General features: G+C 40.7%; 1 protein-coding gene across 1 annotated transcript in view; it reads left to right on the top strand.

Moving 5' to 3' along the window:
* The window catches only part of GUCY2F (guanylate cyclase 2F, retinal), a 95,540-nt gene extending 92,332 nt beyond the window's left edge, over nucleotides 1–3,208 (top strand). The window contains 3 exon segments of the mRNA XM_021079862.1: nucleotides 1,467–1,554; nucleotides 1,638–1,727; nucleotides 2,994–3,208. Coding sequence (XP_020935521.1) covers nucleotides 1,467–1,554; nucleotides 1,638–1,727; nucleotides 2,994–3,208 — 393 coding nt within the window.

The following is a 22,595-nucleotide window of genomic DNA, read 5'->3' as shown; positions in this document are numbered from 1 at the left end:
CTATACGAGACATTGTATTAGGTGTGGTGAGGAAAAGGGAGCATTTCAGAGGCAGACCACTTGGGCTTCTGTTTAGGACCTAAGACATGGCCTGACAGTTGTTTTTACTTAACTATACTATGAGCTCCTTAAGGATGGAGCCATGACTGTATTCCCAACTTTGGTATAAGAAGTGTGGGATAAATGTAGAAATGAGTGATATGAGTATAATTTCCTGAAAAGAGTGGCTCAAAATAGTCCAGTTATCTGAGGTTTAGGGTGGGCTGGTTTCCTGTTCATGGAAGTTTGGTTCTTGTGGTATTCTCAATCTACTTGCTTCCTGAAGGGCTTGTTCAGAGCCCTGAACCAAATGTTTGCAAAATGTTTTGAGATTCTCCAATTAAATGTGCTAATTATTATGGTTGTTGTCATTCTTGTTAAGGGATGGATATATGTGATGTAAAATAGAGAATGATAGATTTGATACTTAAAGGGGGCAAACCTAATTGAAATTTCTAAGTTAAGCAATTTAAAACTGTTCCAAATGAGATCTGCCTAGATAGTGTGAGGCCATATTTCAGATTAATGAGTTGGAAACACATCCTGTTACTTTTCTCAGTCTTTGTAAACACATTTCCCCTGTACGGATTAGAGAAATCGAGAGGACGGACAAAAGAGAATTGAAAGGCAGAGAGAGAAACACACCGTTGAGGAGGGTTGATTGGAAAGAGGAGAGGGCAGGGCAGAGGCAGAAAATCTGGCTCTTCTGAGGTCATCACTCAGGCTCTGGGGCAATGAGCTTGAGTTTACATTCCCTTTCTCTTCTCAGAATCTTGGTTCTTGATACTCAACTAACTGGGCTACAGATGGAGGCCTCTCTGGGGTCTCTACCTGTAAGCATCCCTGGGCAGGAAGAAAAGAACACTGCAGAAGTGTAGACTTCTCAAAGCGGCCAGGATGTCTTGGGCTTAAGAACAAAGTTGCACAGGGTACTTTCCATTTCTATTCTCTTTTTGGGTTTTGTGAGAGCCGATGGAAGGTGGAGGGTTGGGAGGAGGTAGACTCTGAACATAAGTACTCCAGATACAAAAGACAATGGGTGGCTTAATGCCAAAAGCTCAAGGCATTGATGACAAACAAAATCTGCAATTGAGCATGCAGATGTTTGGTTCCTATGAAGTGAAACAGACACACATTCCCAAAGATGGAGCTGCATGGCAGCGGGTAGACAAAACATCTGGATGACAGCTTGAAATGCTGTTCACTTTTCATCTGGCTGCTGTGGCAGCCTATGGAGCTTGTCTGAGCCTTAGGTATAAGTGGCAAAGAAGCCATGCAGGAAGGAAGACTCCAGGGAGTGGTGACAAGGGGGAAAGCCGGGACAGTTTCTGATCCAAACAGAATATTTGCACCCTATTGACCAGATGGGCTTCTTTAGGAAAGTTGGGTATAGTACACTTGTGATTTTCCATATTTTCTATAGTAAGGGTAAAGGCACAGAAGAGACCTTTTGGCTGGTTGGGAAAAAAGGCTTCACGAAGCCCCTTCCCGTGCCCCCACCAGTAGACAAAGACGAGATCACACTTAATTAAGCACCTTCCCATGACCTCTTTCTGCCACACTCTCCTCACTAATTTTTGTGTCTCTCCTGCCCTGCAGGCAAGTGGGCCATGGTCTGCAACCAGCGGAGATCTCAGCCTTCCAAAGAAGAAGAGCAGAAAGGCAGCTAGTGAGAAACAAGCCAAAAGGTAATGGCCAGCAGAAAAACAGAGCCCAGGAGCTTGCCAAATTTTCAAAGCTGGGGCTCCCTTTGGCATGGGCACCAGTCTCAGCCTACACTCTGCTGGCAGAGTGTGATGGAGTTGGCAAATTTCCAAACTCCACTGAGTTGTGCAAAACCCTTGCAGGGATGCCTGTTGCAGAGCAAGCTGCATTGGAGGGAGGTTGGCTGCCCTGGCCTGAGAGAGATCCTTGCCTCCTGCTCTGATAACATATTTGAATGTTAACAAGGCTGGCCTTGTTATCCAGTTATCAGGCAGGTGCACTTGTCTCTTTCATTGTTGAGCACCTGGGCCACCATGCTGAACCACCTCCGGTCTTTAGAGACTCACATCTATCTAAGCCACACAGCAATGTCGAGACAATCTCTTTTTCCCTCAGGATCTATTGGCAAGATCATCTTTGAGGGGATGCTTAGTCATTTCCTATGGAGGCCCTGCCTGATTGCTTCTGAGTTTGGCACTGCCAACCAAAATACAACTGGCAACTCCTTGAGTACCTGGCTTGAATTCAGAACAATTTCCCTCATCCCTCCACCCCTACTAGAATGGTATCATTCTGAAGCGGCAACAATAGCCTAATTATCAAGAATTCTCTTGTATTTATCTCTGAGGAATCCATTGCGCTACTGGGCTCCTGTCGGTATCTCTTTTCTTCTTTACCATGCTTTCTTATTCTCTCTTTCATGGAGATACTGACCCTAAGTACCATTGCTCCCTGCACATATCCTTGGAAATCAAAAGATTCTAAAGTAAACATTAGGGCATCTCTACACACTCATGCTCCCTCCTCTTTTTTGGCATGTTCCAGAATAATCGCAAATCTAGCAGCAACTATCAAAAGCACCCACATACTTCCCATATTCCCACTAACCTCTGTTGACTTCGTCAACTCTCTAGGACTGCTTTTCTCCCAAGGAAACCCAGTGTATCTTCATTTCTGCAACTAGCATAGGTACCCTCTATGATTCATAACAATTATGCCTCAGAAAGCTTCTGTACTGAGCATGTGGCTTCCCTGAGCCCCCTGTACCATCCTCTGCCACCCTGTCACCTGGCACTGGGCTCTTCTTTTCTATCGACTAATACAAGCAGATAAACAGCTGGGACACATATTCATTCATCCAATCTCCAGGATATTCTTTCCTGTGGGGAAGGAAACATCCAAGAGACACAGCACACAGTCAGTCTCAGTCTCTGCCTCGGTCTTTGTCTCTCTGACTCTTTCTTACGCAGGAAAGAGTTTGGAAGCTCTTAAAGGATTTGCCTTTGGCAGGGTGGCACAGGCACTGGGGGTTCTGTACAAGAAACTATCCATTCCTAAAAAATGTGTTGGAGTTTGCAGCAGAAGACACTGCATCATCACTGGCTGTGTGCTTGGGAACACTGTCCTGGCATCGCAGATGCATGTGGGTGAGGCCGTTTACCCTTACTCATCTGGATCCCCTTGACAGAGGGCAAGATTCCATGGGATATGGAACAAACTGAAGCCAACTGGCCTCAAAGTAGATTTGACCTTGGATCCTGGCCTCATTTGCACGTGAACTTTAATCAACATGTAAAGGGACCACAAGGGCTTTGCCAGGCTAGGCAGATCACAAAAATCCTCAAAAAAAAGCACCCTTAACACATTTCAGGAGGCTTGACCTAAATTCAAGAGCTCCCAGACATCGCATGGGCCTCTCCTTAAATGCCCTATGTTGATGTCACCCAGAAACATCACCTATTCCAGAATGTTTCCAACTTTCTATGAATTTTCAGAATGACTCTTAGTGATATAGACCCAACTTATAAAAGACCCGCAAGACCTAAGAATGCCTCTCATGCCCTGCCTCAACCGTGGAAGCAGAAAGCCAAAACCTTTAGAGAGCGCTGTGATGTCAGACAGGGTGGAAGGAAAAATGCTATGAAAGGGGGTACAGCTTTGGCAAACAGACTGCAGGGCTTGCCTTTCAGGCTGTGCCCTGCTGTCTACCTAGTAGCTCCTTCCCCCTGTCCTCCAATGTCTGTCGCTTCCTAAAACTTCCAAGAGGTTATTACTTTATCTGGTTACCTTCCCTAGACTTTTACCAACTGGGGTTCATTTGGGGTTGAAACAGGAGGCTCTCTCTGTAGGGAAAGCCTCCTCTTTCCACCACAAAGATACCTTTTGGAGGGTAAGGGGTAATTCATCACTCATATCGTAATGAAGGGGAACTGAGTTACATGTCCAGGAAGACTGGGAAGGTTCATTTTGAGGGGTACTTGGAGAAGGGAGGAAGTTGGCAGTTTTGAAAAATGGAGGGTCACTGTGGAGGGCTTGGGACAACGCAAGAGCAACAGATCCCTATGAGATGGGAAAAGGGCAAAAACAAGTATGAGAGTAGGAAAGGCAGTTTAGATTCTCCGAGTTGAAAACTTTTGTTTTTCTTTTTCGAGCTGCACTTGGGGCATATGGAGGTTCCCAGGCTAGGGGTCAAATCGGAGCTGCAGCCTCTGGGCACAGCCACAGCCACAGCAACACGGGCTCTGAGCTGCATCTGCAATCCTAAGCTGCAGCTTGTGGCAATGCTGGATCCTTAATGTCCTGAGCGAGGCCAGGGATCAAACCCACAGCCTCAGGGACACTATGTCAGGTTCTTAACCTGCTGAGCCACAACGGAAACTCTGACTTGAATTTTTTTTTGCATCGGCTTTTCCTTGAATGCAAAGAATGAGAAGAAAACATGCTTTTGCTTCTGCTCTCAGGACCTAGGATCTTTGCCAGAGCCCTAATAAAACTCTGCTTCATGTGGGTTAAATCAGCCTTTGTAGACAGGCCTAGAAACCTGACCACCATGCATGTAATGCAGTTTCCATGCAACAAGGTGTTCCAAACTCCAAATCACTGACCTGCAAATATTTAGGACACATCTCATTAGTAAGTTGAGAATTATCTATATATTAATATCCCCCCTTTTTTAGTTAAATCTGTAAAAACTTTGTAAATAGCAATAGTATGCAATTGTAATTATGCAGTCCTGACAAGTACAATAATGTTTATTTATTCAATGATCCAGGAAAGTTTAGCAATTTGTAAGCTGTCCATGAAGTAGCATGGTGTTTCAGGACTTGGAATCATTTATATTGAAATCCTGTGGCCTAGGATAGAGAAGGTACACTTACTATTTTCTCTTCTTCCCACCTAGGAGCAAAGGGTTCCAAGATTGGAATCTTCTCTTGGAAGCAATGGAAAAGCTCACTCCAGTTCAACAAAGTGTTCTGCCTGGGCAAGAAATGAGTGAATGACTGTACTTCTGAGGATGACCAATCTCTAGGGTTCTTCAAGCCTAATTCCAGTGTAAAGCAACCCCTGGGAAGTAACTAATAAGCTTTGCTGCCAACATAGTAGCTATCACCAAAAGGCCATTTGAATGTAAACTACCACGCATGTGAAGGAAGGGCAGACAAACCACCTCCAAGTTTAGTCATTCCAAAAGAGCAGGCCCTCCTTGGACTAAGATAAGAAGGCCTTGATTTTTCACACAGAAAAAAAAAGTAGGAGGTGCTTTGTTTTCTTTTTCATTTTGCTTGAATCTCTTGAAAGTATTTAATGAGCATAATTTATAACTTAGATACTATGAGATTAGTGCCAGGAAAAAAAAAGATCTTGTAGCAAACATACATCTGAATCCCGGTCCACTGTGACCTCAGTTGGCTGGAATGCATACAGAAGAGGAGGGGGGACGAAGAGTCTGGTTAATTGTGTGGTTAACTGAGGCCTAGGACGAAGTTTGTTTCACTATTGCTTGTTACTCGAAATCGTTCCAAAATTGTCATGGTCTCTTTTCTTGTCTAAGTAAGGAGAATCTAGGCAACATAACTGAATTGTCCTTGCTAGGTGAGTCTCCCATTGGGTCTCAGGGTCACATTCTGAACATGATGGAAGAGATGCAAGAGATATTGCCAGGGTAAAAGATGCAGAAGTCATAGATTGAATTGAGCAATTCTCTTAAAGTTTGGTACTTTCCCTCCCTTCCCCTGCCCACCCTCCCTTTCAAGCCCTTACCTTTGCCCTTAAAATAAATCCCTTTGAACATTTGTTTTTACTTTATGCTTTTAGTTTTCCAGATTCTACTTTCAAGGGGTTATTGGCAGTGGCTTGCCACAGTCACATGGACCAAAGCAATAAGGCTTAAGACACAGGCATGTTTAAAATAGTTAAGCAAGCTTTTCCTCTCTTTTATTATAAAAAATAATCTCTTTATTAAAACAGCTGAACCCAAACATATCAGCCAGTAAAGCAGTTAATTCTTTTAGAACAAGCCCTTTTAAAGAAAGAAATGCCTAAGGTATAATTTGATACCTTTCGCACTAATATTTAATTTTCCATTATCAACTCACCCTGAATCTGAGCTGAGAGTCAAAAGCTCTTCCCAGCAGTGTTCCCTCAATCTTCAGTCAAGGCGCCCTTGGACTATTCTCCCTTCACAGAAGCTAACTTCTTTCAGCCTCGAGGGGGTCTATTAACTACGCTAAAGCCATTGAAGAGGATGCAGAAAAGGCTCAAGTTGCCTCTCAACCTCCTTGAACTGAGTTTCTAATTCCTTTTTCTAGATATGGCAGAGGAGGAGGAGACATGACATATCATCCTTTACTTGGGGCAAGGTCTCAGTCAAAAGCTGAGCTTTTAAAGACTTCTAGAAAGAGGCAAAGCTGGAGGGAAGTTTCCATAAAAGGGACCAACTCAAAGGGTAACTTCACTTCTCCAGACGAGGTGGCTCTGTCCTCTGCTATGACTATGGAAGGATTATTGGGGAGAGGCTGCAGTTGGAAGCTCCATGGATCAGGATTCTCCCAGATATAGTGCAGTGCTTTAGCCCAAGGAACTGTATAGCCCCTTGGGCTGGGCCTGCAAAGCGAAGACTGACCAGTCTTTTAGTGAGCCGTCAGATCCACTGAGTGTGGCTGCTAGCTCTGTGTCTAATCCTCTCTCCTAGTTCCCTCTCTGAGATTTCTCTTGTTCAGCATGTCAACCAAGTCTTGCATAACTTACTAGTCCTGTCTTGATCATGATCACATCTTCCTTTGAGTCTATCATGAACCTCTCTTTACAACCACTCTATCCTTTGTTGGATTCCTTTTCCTGAAGGCCTTCTGCATCGACCCAAACTAACCTTTCCTCAATTTGCCGTAGTGTTTTAATTATTTGTGGAAGAGAAAAACACTCTCTAATTTCATGTACCATTTCATTTATTTAATGGAGTGTATAGCCTTATTCTTAGATACAACTGATCATTTCTCTATTTGCCTGTTGCTAATAATTCACACACTAGCTTGGGTTGGTGGTTAAGGGAGACCAAAACGTTTTTTTCAAGACGACGTTTTCCTAAGTAACTTATATTCCTTGTGCAGAACAAAATATTTAGAAAATAATTTAAACAAGGTTTTCAAATGGATATTTCAATTAATTTCATCACACTCCTTATATCTGCTTGTTTTCTTGTGATTTGCCTCTTCTCAAACTGGATTATTAGAAAAAGAAAGCCAGATGTTAATGAACTTTAAGTTGGGTTCTGCTTACTTCAGGTGGTCATCCTATGGGGGATTATTTAAATTCCTTTAGATTTTGTTCTTACTGACCTCAACAGCAATACATGTTCACTGTAGAAAATTTAGAAAACACAGAAAGGCACAAAGGAAATTAAAACTGCTCAAAATCCCTTTAAATCCTTTATTCTATATTATCCTTCCTGTTTGGGCTCACTTAGTAGATTATTGCATGTTATTATAACATCCATCCAGCCAAAGAATACCTGAAGTCAGCCCGATTCTCAAATTAGTCCACTTTACTCTTATTTTATTTTATGGCTGGCAGTGTTACTCATATTTTTGGTGGCGAGAAGCTGACTCTGTTTAGATTGTGGGCAGCTTTCAGTGACCCACTTGTTCCTTATTTCACTTGGCATAGCTAAGCAGGAGGAGATAGCAGATGGCTATCTGCCTCATGTGTAACTTGGTTTACTACATAAAGCTACTCTACCAAAAAGTGTTGTTCCAAGGACTCCCATTCTGCCTACCTTGTCTTAGACTTAGTATAAACAACTTTATTACCAAGCTACTCATCTCATCACATTCTTGTCCTTAATCCAAGTGGAATCAACTTGCAAGGAGTGGGAGGTGGCAAACAGCCAAATAGTAATATTTCGTATACTGGGTGGTCACATCTATGTGACATCAAACAATTGAATGTAACTTGAAAACTCAGTTGAATCAAGTAAGCATTAATTAGACAAAAGACCACGATGAATTGGCCCTTTAATTTTAACTTCTTCTCCAGCCAAAGCTGGTTGACCTAATCAAGCACATTTCCCACCTGGCTGGTTGCTTCGAGCTCATTAAAATAATGGAATCTGTGCAATACAATTCTCTCTCACCACTTTTCTAGTTCATGCCGTCTTTCAGGTCAAGATGATTGACAGGTAGACCACAGACATGGACACAAGTTATCTTTAAAAAACACATAATACATTTGTTATTTGTGTGTTGTTTGTGTTTCTCTGGATGGGTTTCTAAAAACTCTTTTTTAAAAATTTTTATTTTTTAAATTTTATTGGAGTAGAGTTGACTTACAAAGTTGTGTTAGGTTCAGGTGTACAGCAAAGTAAATCACTTATACATATACATAGATCCATTCCTTTTCAGATACTTTTCCCATATAGGTTATTACACAGTATTGAGTAGATTTCCCTGTGCTGTACAGTAGGTCCTTGTAACCTATCTCTTTTATATATAGTAGTGTGCACAGGTCAATCCTGCTATCCCATCTCCTTTCTAGTTTGGATATGCTGCAGGCCAAGCAACAGTGGATCTCTTTCAAAGAGACACTGAGAACAGAGGTGACCATTACTCTATATTCTCACGTTGGCTCACTGCAAGCAGAAGCTACTAAAGCTTTTTCAAAGGTGACTTAATTCCAAGCAAATGAATGGGCCTGTATGTAGACTCAGAGCTGGCAGGGCCTTAGAGACCATCGACCCTATTGAAATGTGGAGAAAAAGTATATTAGGGTCCAGAGAGGAGAAGTTATCTTCTTAAAGTCACCATCTAGTTAGTAAAAGAGGAACTGTTTTACCAAATCAAAAAGAGGTCTGAGTTATCAAGAATAACCCCAGGCCCTTAGGAACACTTCTTAGAGATCCCGGGGAAAGATCACTATATTTATAGGCATAAACTTGGCAGGAATACTTTGGTTTGGGATGTTTTGAGCTAGGAGACTGCACTGACATCACAGTCGATAGAGAGAGATTAAAAAAAAAAGAGATTGCGGATTCCTTGATCACTAAATCATCTTTATCATGCAGACAGGATCTCATCCATAGTCATACCTGTTCCTTAGTTGATTTGGCTCTAGTGGATGGAAAATGAACCTCCATTTCTACCCAGCCTTATGGATTCATTTGTAGTTGCTAGCACATGGCCTTAGTTCCAATTTTAGAACTATTTATTTTTAAATTTTTGTTTCTTTCTTTAGAGTCACACCTGTGGCGTATGGAAGTTTCCAGGCCGCATTTGCGGCCTATGCTTCAGCTTGAGGCAACGCAGGATCCTTAATCCACTGAGTGAGGCTAGGGATTGAACCTGCATCCTCATGGATACTGTGTCAGGTTCTTAACCTGCTGAGCTACAGTGGGAACTCCTACAACATTTTAAAGTCTCAGAAATCCTTGAGAAGAGGCCTGACTTCAGAGGACATCTTAGGAATATTTTCGCTGTGTCCATCATCCAAATAAGAGCTCCAGTATATAGGGAGGGGAGTCAGAGGAGAACCAAGCTCGCATGCTCCAAAGCAAGATAAGAACTGACTCTGACTACTGTTGACACCACCTTTCCAGAGCCATGAAATCTGAGTTGTGAGTGCGGTTCTGTGGGAATAGGCTGGTCAGGGAGGCACTTTGTCCCTGCACTGGTTCCAGCTACTTTGGGGTGATCGAACCCATTATGGGTAGTAGTCCCAGGTGAATTTCTCATAACCATGGCATTATGGAATGAGAGTTCAAAGGAAAGGCAGTTGTCCCAAGCAATTGCTTAGAATCCTCTAGGGACCTAGCGGATGGAGGTAGGTTCTTTGTAAGTAGCAGTATATTTTCTTAATTGGGGCATATTTGGTATGATCAAGAGGGAAGACCTCTTGTTCTTTTGGGTATCCTGTGGTCCAGGAGCGATCTAGGGTCAGATTTAATTTGTTGGGATGGTTATGAGCCTGCAGAACCTGTCTCATTGGTCAGACTTGGGATAACTTGGTCACTGACCTCAAAGAAAAAACATTAACATGAAACAGCCTTATTTCCGCCTATAAAATGCAACACTAATGATTTTTAGTGACAGTATTCCCAAAGGGTGTCATAAAGTGGTTATATTAATCCAGAGAAGTAAATTTTTTCCCTTTTTATATCTGTCTATATTTTCGTGTACTTTTCTGGGATTAGAGTTCAGATCTTGTAATTTTCTCTATCCTTCTATAGTTTATTTTCTAGCACAATTCTATTGCTTGCTCTTTCCCCTGACCTTTTCTGATTCCATACCTTTATTCATGCTTTTCCCTCTACCTGAAATCTCCCCCAGCCTGCTATCACCATAGGTCCAAATGTTACCAATCCTTCAAAGCCTAGTCAAGTATCACTTCCTCCATAAAGCCTTCCTCGGTCCCTCTAGTGATATGCCCCTATTTCTGAATTCCTGTGATAATTTTACCTATACTTTGTTAATGGTTATATAATATTAACTTGTTTTATAGCTATTTGTATACTTGTCTTGGTGTCTTACTATACACTAATCTGGAGAGGAAAAAAGTAAATGCTACAAGCTTCTTGAGGGTAGGAACCATGTTTGATTCATTTTTGTACTCTGCACAGTGCCTGACATATATAAAAGGCACTCAGTAAATATTTGTTGAATGAATAAATGTGTTTCTATGCCTCTCTGTGTATGTATCTTTCCTCTGTACATTTTCATCTATTTTCTTTTTTTTTATGGTCACACCCACGGCATATGAAAGTTCCTGGGCCAGGGATTGAATCTGAGCCACAGCTGTGGCAATGCTGGATCCTTTAACCCTCTGTGCCAGACTGGAGATTGAACTTGTACCTCTGCAACAATCTGAGCCACTACAGTCAGATGCTTAACCAGCTCTGCCATGGTGGGAACTCCTCTTTTCCTTTTTTATCTAATGTTTTTCTCATGTTCCCATTCATTTGTCTTTCTCTCATTACCTTTCTCTATCTGTATCTCTATATAAATATATATAATTTAATTAACCATTATAAAAGCCAAAATATATTTTGTACTTGTTGTGGGCTTTTTTTTGGTTGCACTTGTGGCCTGTGGAAAATCCTGGGCCACAGAAGCGACCTGAGCCGCTGCAATGACAACACTGGATCCCTAACCCGCTGTGCCACAAGGGAACTCCTTGTTGTATTTATTAAGTTGAGATTAAATATCTTGTTTTTCATGTGAAAAGCAGTGGTGTTTTTATATTCCCCCATAAAATCTCCAAGAGATAAATTAAGTCATATTTTTATTATGCCATTGTTGGTTAACAGTTTTTTTCTTGATGGCCATTGACCTTTGATAGCAAAAGTGTTCCCTATTTATGCACTGAAAAGAATCCAGTTTATTGTTTACTAGGGTTTTCTCTTAAGGCATTGAAAGGAGGCAACTTTAGGAATTATACTTAGCCAAGAAAAGTGGAGACTAAAGGACTAGGAGTGGGGTCATGAGAGCTTTCTTGATATACGCAAAAGGATACAATGGGGAGCAGGGTTTCACTTTGTTTTATGTGGTCTCGGGCAATACAATATGAAGCAAATTAGCTAAAGATTTAAAGTCAATATAAGGAAGAATTTTCTAGAAATCAGAGCAGTCCAAAAATGAATGTTTGGGCCTCAAAGATAGTGAGTTCTCTGTTATTGGGGGTCTTCAAATACAGTCTGAATGACCATGTGGTGGGGAGAGAGCAGATAATATTTCTAGGATTGTATTGGGGGGATTGGAATAAATGATCTTTTATAATATCTTTCCACTCTAAGAGCCTTTGGTTCTATGATTCCCTAATGTGTATCCTTGAAATAGACTTAAGCAGTTTTCAGATTTTAAGAACACATAAAAACATATCAGTTCAAATTAAAAACAGATCAACAGCCAAAAAACCAACAACCCAATTGAAAAATGGGGAAGAGACCTGAATAGACATTCCTCCAAAAAAGATATACAGATGGCCAACAAGCACATGAAAAAATGCTCAACATTACTGATTATTCGAGTAATTAGTAAAATTTTTTTTATTTTATTTATTTATTTGTTTGTTTATTTTTGTCTTTTGTCTTTTGTTGTTGTTGCTATTTCTTGGGCCGCTCCCGCGGCATATGGAGGTTCCCAGGCTAGGGGTCTAATCGGAGCTGTAGCCACCGGCCTACGCCAGAGCCACAGCAACGCGGGATCCGAGCCGCGTCTGCAACCTACACTACAGCTCACGGCAACGCCGGATCGTCAACCCACCGAGCAAGGGCAGGGACCGAACCCAAAACCTCATGGTTCCTAGTCGGATTAGTTAACCACTGCGCCACGACGGGAACTCCAGTAAATTTGAGTAAATCAAAACTACCATCAGGTACCACCTCACACCTATCAGAATGGTCATCATGAACAAGTCAACAGATAACAAATGCTAGAGAGGGTGTGGAGAAAAGGGAACCCTCCTACACTGTTGGTGGGAATGTCAATTGGTACAACCACTATGAAAACAGTATTGAGATACCTCAGAAAACTAAATATGGAACTACCACAGGACCCAGCAATCCCACTCCTGGTCATATATCCAGACAAAACTTTCATTGAAAAAGAAAAAGCACCCCTATGTTCACTGCAGTACTATTCACAATAGCCAAGACATGGAAACAACCTAAATGTCCATCGACAGATGAATGGATTAAGAAGATGTGGTGTATTTACACAATGGAATACTACTCAGCCATAAAAATGAACAAAATGATGCCATTTACAGCAACATGGATGGAATTAGAGACTCTCATACCAAGTGAGCTAGGTCAGAAAGAGAAAGGAATACCATATGATATCACTTATATCTGGAATCTAATATAGGGCACAAATGAACCTTCCCACAGAAAAGAAACTCATGGACTTGGAGAACAGACTTGTGATTACCAAAGGGGAGGGGGAGAGGGAGGGGGAGGAGGAGGGAGGGGGATGGACTGGGAATCTGGGGTTAATAGATGCAAACTATTGCCTTTGGAATGGCTAAGCAATGAGATCTTGCTGTATAGCACTTGGAACTATATCTAGTCACTTATGATGGAGCATGATGGAGGGTAATGTGAGAAAAAGAATGTATATATGTATGTATGTCTGGGTCACTTTGCTGTACAGTTGAAAACTGACAGAACACTGTAAACCAACTACAATGGAAAATATAAAAATCATTAAAAAAAGAAAATAATCAGAGTCCATGTGCTCTAAAACTGCAAAAAAATTAAAACCAGAAAAAAATTATAGAAAACAGAGATAGAAAGATTAGACAGTCCTATGATAAATCACTGTCTTTGACCACTAAATTTTACTGTTTCTTGGCGGTTAAGGTAAAAATGGAAAAAAAAAAACAACAAAATTGAGTTGCATGGTTCTCTGTCAAGTAAAAAAAAAAAAAAAGCCTGTGGGTTCATCAGCCCAGACAGATTTTTTCCCCTGCCATTGAATTCTAGGAGGAATTAGTCATGTAATTCCTTGTATAATAGGTAGTATTTATTATAATGGACAATGTGGTTTTACAAAAGATACAGATATAATCTTCAAATGGAAATGTCTTTTCTTCCCCTTCAAAAAAACGGGTGTGTGTGTAAAATGTCAAATCTTAAGGCAGTAAGAGTCTTTTTCTCTCAGAAAGCTAAGATAGCATGGTTAAGGTAAGTTGCTTTCTGTTCATCTGCCTTAATATAGAGACCTGGCACAGAGAACCTAGAAGAATGGACAGTTAACATAAACCTTATTTTCTCTCAAGTATCCTCTGTATCAAGTGATCCTTTGGATCACAGATAGTTCATCGTTGAATTCTCTGAGGAGTCTCTCATGGAACACTGAGATTAGGAGCCTAAGGATTTGTGGTCTCTGCCAATTACTTGTGGCAAAGGACAACAGAGATACATCCTGGTCCTACCTACCCAATGGGGATGCCATGAGGATGGAAGAAGAGAAAACTGATGTCAAACCACTGGGGAAAGTTAAAATTTCTAACCAAATGTCAGGGATGAGGGATAGTGTTATTGCTACCAGACCACATCTCACCAGGGCCTAGGCCTCCAGCAGGGCTTTGGAGGTTAGCTACCTGGAAAAGTCAATTTGGCAGATCTGCTGTGAAATATCATTGTACATGTACAGGGACAAGGAGTTCAACCTCACAGAAAGATGATTTTGTGAAATTAGTGAAGCTTTTATACAGTAAGGACCCTCATTGTCCAGTATTAGAGTAGGTCTTGGTCAAAGACATAGTCTAACAACCAAAAGTAATTTCAAAATGATTCAAATTCTTGTACTAACCAAAAACCATGAAGGGGATTCAGAACAACTCATCAAATGCCCCTTTTTCTCCTGTATGTCTTTTTTTTCATAATATTCCACAGGTCTCCAGTGTCTCTATTTTCCATCCTTATCCCCCACGCCGCCCTCCACTCCTAACTTTTCCTGGGCCTCCAGGCAGAACAATTCTCTTTTCTCAATATTTCCTTCTCTCTAAGCACTTTATTATGTATATTAGAATGCAGCCTAAATCCTTTTCCTCTGCCTCTCACATATTCTTGCTCTCTCTTCTCAATTGTGTATCACAAAAAGCAATCAATTTTGTTAGACATAGGAGGGAGAGGTTAGAATGGTGAGAATCTGAAAAAATAAAACTCAACTTTTCCTTGATGCACTGAGAGAGGAAAAAGATTGTTAACATATATGCATTAATGATTTTCACCTCATCACACTATGACATGGAAATTTAGTAAATTCTTCATTATGGACAGATGGATCATCAGAATAACTCACTTTCACTGCCTTTTATTACTAGTCCAATTTCCCTTGTTTTTCCAGTCCAATTTATAGATTTTCCCACTGGAGTTGGAAACAAAGACCTTTGGAAACAATGGTTAATTATAGCCAAACCTCCTGGTGGATGTGGTAAGAAAAGGTAGCCCAAAGGGCTGGGGTTCCTCTCGGACTGGTTGTTACACATCATTCTGAGAGATGTCATCTTTAGTATGTAGAGGGAGAAAGGAGAGTCGGCTAAACTTCCCAATGCTTCCTGTGTCTTCCCTTTGCAGTGCAACTTCAATGTTTGGCTTATGGAATGAAATCCCCAAGTGTTAGGAATACCTCTTCAAACAAAAATCCAACCCCAAATTCTAAAGTCAAATGTAAATATTTTGGCAACTGATCACACCATTCATTCTTCTCTACTGGCAAAGATTTTAGCTAAGAGATATAAGATTGAGTTGAAAGCACTTTAAAGGTATGGAGAAAGCATCATCATTTTCTCATCTATGGCTCTAAAACACTGGCTGTAGAGTTAAAGAAATGTCAGCTTTTGTACATTTTAGAAAGGTAAAGAAGTATGCACTATGTCTAAATTTCTAGGTTTCTTCCAAGATTCCTCCCAGATTAACAATATAAATCACTTTGGTGGTCATTTTAACCTTACTATTTGATTTAAGTCATGGGCTACTAATACCAGATGGGATGTGCACTCTGATTATAGATATGGGAAATAGTAGTTGGCATAAACACAGCAATGAGAATAACTCAATGATTCATAGTAGTATTGGCACACTGTCCAAAGCACTTATCAAAGGTTCTGGCATGTATGAATGAAAAAGCAGGTCAAGCTTAATGGCTGATGAAAATGATATCCATCCTTAATCATCTACCCAAACACCCCACCTACAGACCCCCCCAAAAGAGTTTTCATACCTTGTTCATTTTTCATGGTGCCAATAAATAGATTCATAGAATTTCAAGGCTAGAAGGGACCTTAAAGATCATTTAGTTCAACTTCTTATTTCACAGACTGGGTAACACTCCCCAGAGAAGAAAGCACCCTCTCTAAGTTTGCACAGATGGTTAGTGGCAGAGCTGGGACTAGAACTTCCTTTCTCCCTATTTCAGGTACATAGTTACTGCTAAATTCAAACACTGGCTGTTGGCACCAAGTGTCCTCAATAGCTTCTGCACTTCATTTCAATATATTCTGACCCCTTTCCATTATGAAACAGATGAATCATTAGCAGTTAATTAGGTCTTTATGTGGCACTATCATTTCTAGCCTGCTCCATGATCTTGCATTTTCTCTCTTCATCTTTGGCACTGATTGAAAAAGCTACACAGACTATTTTTTTGGACGAGCTCAGTTGGTTAGTTATATCACCTCAACAGAAAGGAAAGGCCCCAACTTTTGATTATTTAGTCTACACTCTTAAGAATTTCCTGACTTATACTTTCTAAATGGACTTAGTCTTCAGACCTTACAAGGAAGTAAATCATGCTTATGTGAATAATATATTTATCCAACTTTCTCCTCCCACAAGGGAGAGAGGCTTGAATTTGCCAATCTATGGATCAGTTTAGGATCATGTATCGACCAATTAGTTTCCAAATTCTCTGACCCAAATCTTCTGACTGTGAAAGGTTACAACGAGAACAAGTATCTGCTAAGAGCTGCCAGATCTCCCACGTAACAGTTTTTTCAGACTAACTTTTTAAAATAATGCCTTTGTGATATTAGGTTAAATGATTTTAAAATTCCATCCTGTATTTATGCCAGTGAGTGCTAACTCAATTATGACACTCATCAGTGTGGTATTATCTATCTTGGGAAAGAGAAAATTGAGTTTATTCAAAGTCAGTTGTAGGCAATGGTGACATTAACTCCAGTGGGCAACTGCTATTCTAACCTGTCCTTCCTGTCCCTTATAGAGATAAACTTAGTTTCCAGATGATTTAATATGTTGAATATTAACCAGTCAATAGACTTTTACCCAGAGGTCTAAAATACCATTCACCGACCTGACTGCAATAGAACAATTTGGAGTAGGCTGTTGTCTACATTCTTTCTAAGGTGTTACTCATTAAAGTAACTCTTTGGTTAGTCTGTATGCTGTGAGATCAGCTAGATATTTCATATAGCCTGGCAATCCCGGGCATGTGTTTAGAAGTCACTTTTTATCACAGTGTCAAGGAGGTACTGCCAGATGGGCAATAGTTGGAGTTTCTTTTCCGCTTCTTTCCAATGAGATCTCTGAGCCAAAGAATCAATGCAAGGATGGCACATATGGCAAAGAGATCTGGCAAATACCCTGTTAATCAGGTTCACAGAAGCAGCCAAACCAGATAAATGGTCTCTACAGTGGATTTTTGTTTGCAGTAGGGGTGCTGAAAGAATCTGGATTGTCTATTTATGAGAAATCAAGTAACTGGAATTTGTAAAGGCGTATTTCCTCTTTAGCTCATCATCCTTGGAGTAAACATCAAATGTGGCCATTAACTCTAGGCATCATTAGCATTCTGAAGAGCCAGATAACACGTCATTTTCAAATCAGGAAATTGCTAATCTATTCCTTTTAGCAAAAAAAAAAAAAAATCTCATCTTTATCGTAAGCACTGTCACTGTGTACCTACTATGTGGCAGAAACTGTACATACGTGATCTCTTCTGATCCTCACTACAGTCCTGGGAGGCAGGCTCTATTATTAACTCCAATTTACAAATGAAGAAACTGAGGCTCAGAGGGGGTAAGCAAACTGCCCGAGGCCACAAAAGCCATAAATGGCAAGTGGAATCAAAACCAGATTCACATTCTATTATCCTCAAATGATGTGAAATTATCCAAGGAGACAAAAATAACATTTTCACTGCAGACTTTGCAAGGCACTGGACTATTTGGAATTCTTAATTCTAGGAATTTATTTCCCACTTGAGGGAACAGGTTCCCAGCTTTGATGCTTGGTTCGACAGACATGTGATGGATGAGGCAGCTACTGGAGCACACACAAGGGTGGGGGGCAAACATATTCAGCAATCAGAGTTGGAGTGTGTGCTTCCTGGGTTTTGTCTGGCTGGGTAGTTAGAAACAAGTTCCTTCAAAACATGAAATGAAATAAGCAAACACAAACCATTAAGTCACACTGCTCTTAACTGAAATTTCAGCCTCTTAGGTTTTGTTTCAAAACATTGGTCAGAGGAAAAACTATCCACTGAATCAATTTTTAAAAAGTTTTGCATCACTAAAACCATCAGTGCTTCAAGATGGTCTACCTCTGCTTACAGAAGGGGACCCTGATTGATATTGAATACTGGAATTTGAATGGAACCAAACCAGGAGCCAAATGCCGGGACTAGCCATACTCTTTGGTTAATCCATACTTCACCAACTGAAGCCAAATATATTCACTGAACTGTGACCTGTACCAAAGTTTGTTGTTATTTTTCCTTTATAAATAGTGAACTGATTAAAACTGGAACCAATGTTGTGTATTTTATAAAGTGATCAAACCCAAACTAACACCGAACTTCAGAGTACACAACCTTTATTTTAAACCTGAATTTAATTGATGTATGTGTTAGTCCAGTCCATTTCAGTCCTTGATTGATGATGCCACTGAGATACCAGACTTAGAGCCCTGCTCTGCTGTTTATAGCTCAGTTCTGCTTTGACTGAGCAATTCACTGAAGACCCCTGCATCATCTTACCTCTAATCTCATCAAGTTTTGAGAGAGCATGGACAACAGACTAAGGTGGAACTGCTGTCTGCCTTCAAATACAATAGGATGCATGTGGCTATCACTATAAAATATGAACTCACCATGCTGTTCCTTAGACACACCATGTATACTCTTGCCTTAGTCCTTGCACATGCTGTTGTTCCCTTGGTCTGGAAGAATTTACCTCCACATGCTCCCTCCCTTTTTTTCATGTCTCTATTCAAATGTGACCTTAATGGACAATGCTTTCTATGATTACCTTATTGAAATCACACTCATCATACTTTTCATCTTTTTTAACAAAATTTTGTGGCATCCAACATCACTTGAAAAAGAATACTGTATTTATACTTGTTTATTCTCTCTACCACTAGAATCTAAGTTCCATGAGAGGAAAGACTGTTGTGTTCACTGCCCTATCCCTAGTTCTTTGAATGGTGCTTGGAATGTGGTAGGTATTCAATAAATGTTTGGGGAAAAATAGGAAATATGACATATTATATACGGCATAGTCCAAAGAACATAATTCTGGGAGTCAGAAGACCTGTGATATAGTCCAAGCTCTGTCATTAACTTGTCTGGGACAAATCAGGTTTCCTCTTTGGTCAAATGGGACTATTTGTTTTTTCTTTACCTAGTTCATGGGGATGTTGTGAGATTCAAAAGAAATAATATATCTGGAAGTCCTTGGAAAAATAGAAGGTATTAGATATGTGTATGTTTCCTTCAGACTAGTGAGGGCAGGTCTTCTGCGAGAAGCCATTTTTACTTGTTTAACCTCATGCAATCATCGTGCTGTCTTCTTATATTCCTAAATTAAGATAAGTCCCCAGGGACAAAAAGCAATTAAGCTACCAGTCAATGGGTTTGGCCAATCTTGCTCCTTAGCAAATGTGCTTAAAGGCCAAAAGGCCAGTCTAATTGAAGCCAGAATTCAAATTGATTCTCTTTGCCAAAACTTGCACTGGTCCTGGGAATGAGCTGCACATTTGAAACAGAGACTCAGAGAAATGACTTATTTGGTTCAGTCACCTCATGGACCAGACTAGAGGCCCCTTAATCCTTCAGGATCTGGTCAATCATCTGTCTCTGCAATGGCCTAGGATAACTAGGCCCAAGGAAGTAAGCAGTTGATCTCTTTCTTGGCATCCTGTTCTGCCCTCTTCTGGCGTGCCATGGACATACACTGAACAAGTCATCAGAAGTCACCAGCTATCTTGGTGTCCTGGTGGATATTCACCTACCCCAAGCCCAAATGCAATACAGCTAAACAACAAGCTGTTGATGAAGTCTCTGAATTAAATTTATGTGAAAGGTGCTATAGTCTGTACATACAAAGATTCTTATTCATTTCCCATCCATCACCTGGGCATGCCTTTAGGGATCGTATGCTGGCATGGTTACTTTGATGAAGTATGAAAACAAATCTGCTTTCCCCCAACGTTTCAAATGAATTAACTGCACAGCCACTGGCTAATGCCCCAAAGGAGACTTACTACTTCATTCTGCAAAAGATTTTAAGGGCGGTGGGGTGGACAGGGTGGGAGGGGTGGGTAAAAGCTAGGCTGCCTTGTGAATAAAAGAGAGCATCTAAAGAGTTTCCTGATCCCTAAGGCCTTTGAGTCTAATATAACTTAAGGATAGGTTCTGAGATAGGAGAAAGGGGACAGGAAATAGACTTCCTCATTTTCCCTGTTCACAACTCACCCCATTCTAACTCTGCCTAAACCACTCACCCCTTTGAGCTTTTGTTTCTGAGAATGGTGTGAGTGGGGTGAGATGGTGAAACAAGTCCATTGGTGGGCACTGGGGTCAGCTGCAACTCCTAGCCCCTACCCAGCCTGGGCAGAGCCCTCATTGCTTTGCTTCAGGATGACCACACCCATCCCTGGCTCAGGAATCTAAGTACTCTTGGCATGTCTCCCATTCAGGTGTCTTATGGCCTAAGCCTGCCCTCCTTCGTCAACCAATTTAAATTGGCACCAAATTTACATTCACAGATTAAGTTACTTGAAATGATTTCAATTACAAAAGACAAGCATATTTGTTGACAAATTTTCAACCAATACCAACATGTATAAACTAGAATGGGAAAGATTTCCCCTTAGTTCTCCAATCAATACCCCAAGGATTAATGCCGTAAGTGGTTTGGTATGTTTAGTTCCAGACAATTTTCTATGTACTCTATGTTCAGGCAACTCAACTAGATCATTAAAAATTCCAGGGAAATTCAATTTTGAATTCTGGTAATGGCAGATGCTACAGACCATAGGATAATTAGGTAAGGTGAAAAAAGTCCTGGGTGGCAGGGCAGGGCATGGCTCTTTGAGACCCCCGCTGGTGGGTGGCAAGGCATGTGTTGGATAATTAGTTGGTTATCCATTCATGAGGTGCTTGCTGAGACACACGTGGGACACATATACCTCAGGAAGATATACTAAAGCAGCCTAGAACCTAGGCTGAACATTCTTAGCTTACCTGGCAAACTCTGGGCTGCGGCTGAAGCCACTCACCCATGCCAGCCTGAGACATAAGATGTCTTGGTGAAGGAAAAAGGCCAACTTCATGGGTGAAATATTTTTTGAGTGCCTCCTACATTGCTGTTTGCTCTAATCTGGTCCCTCTCCCAGAAACAAAAAGCCTCAGTTAATTTAGTCAACTTAGTCAGTGGAAAGCTCTTAGTAGAAGAGCCTCAGATGCAACCAAGGAAAGTGACATACATACAAGATGGGTTCATGGTTAGGGGTTAGCCAAACCAGTTTACCGTGGAAGGGAATGAAGATCTGTAAGTCAGATATTTTTAGAACATAAAAGATCTTCACATTTAGTCCATCATCCACAGTGCTCTCCAGCCTTTAACCATTAAGCACTTTCACCTGCCATTTCAGTACAGCTACTATAAGCTGTTGTCCTCTTTGCGTCACCAGTGAAGAAGCAGTGAAAAGGTGAAAGTCCGGTATTTGACCTGCAATAAAGACAGCTGTATACCTAAAACTAATACAATATTGTAAGTCAAACATATTCCAATAAAATTAAGTTAAAAATTTTAAAAATTAAAAGAAGATTATGAAAACCCCAGCAATGGGAGAAATAGCCAGTGGAAGCCAAGAATTGCACACCTGGATGTCTGCTTCTCAGGACTGTGTTCAATAGAGGCCGATTTTTTTTAGCAAGCTTGCAAGTGTTCACTTGTTCACTCCCCACTTCATTCTACCAAGGACCTGAGGAAGTTATTAAGAATCTTAGCTGTTCTATCTTACCTTAAAACTGCTGCACAATGGAGAGTGACACCTCTTTCTCTAATCTGGATAATCACCAAGCAGCCCTGTAGGGTTGGGTTTAGGGTTTGTAAAACTCAGGAGGTTAGAAGACTCAGTTGTTTTAAGAAATAGTTGCTTTGTTCAGGGAGGTCCTAGACTAATCAGAAGGTTGAAAGGTCCCTGCACACTAATCACAATAGCCAAGACATGGAAACAACCTAAATGTCCATTGACAGATGATTGGATTAGGAAGAGGTGGTATACATACACAATGGAATACTACTCAGCCATAAAAAGAACAAAATTATGCCATTTGCAGCAACATGGATGGAACTAGAGACTCTCATACTGAGTGAAGTAAGTCATAAAGAGAAAGACAAATACCATATGATATCACTTACATCTGAAATCTAATATATGGCAAAAATGAACCTTTCCACAGAAAAGAAAATCATGAACTTGGAGAATAGACTCATGGTTGCCAAGGAGGAGGGAGTGGGAAAGATTGGGAGCTTGGGGTGAATAGATGCAAACTATTGCCTTTGTAATGGATTAGCAATGAGATCCTGCTGTGTAGCACTGGGAACTATGTCTAGTCACTTAAGATGGAGCATGATAATGTGAGAAAAAAGAATGTTTGCATGTATGTGTAACTGGGTCATCATGCTGTACAGTAGGAAAAAAATCATATTGGGGAAATAAAAATTAAAAAATTAAAAAAAGAAAGACCCCTGCAGTTTGCAGCCAATAATGTATAGACCCCAAAGAATGGCAGAGCTGGAAGGAGCCAAAATAACATAATCAATCTCCC

Source organism: Sus scrofa, chromosome X (genome assembly GCF_000003025.6).
Source record: "Sus scrofa isolate TJ Tabasco breed Duroc chromosome X, Sscrofa11.1, whole genome shotgun sequence".
NCBI classification, from domain to species: Eukaryota; Metazoa; Chordata; class Mammalia; order Artiodactyla; family Suidae; genus Sus; species Sus scrofa.
Note: the sequence above shows the minus strand (reverse complement) of the source record. Positions and strands in the feature narration are given on the sequence as shown.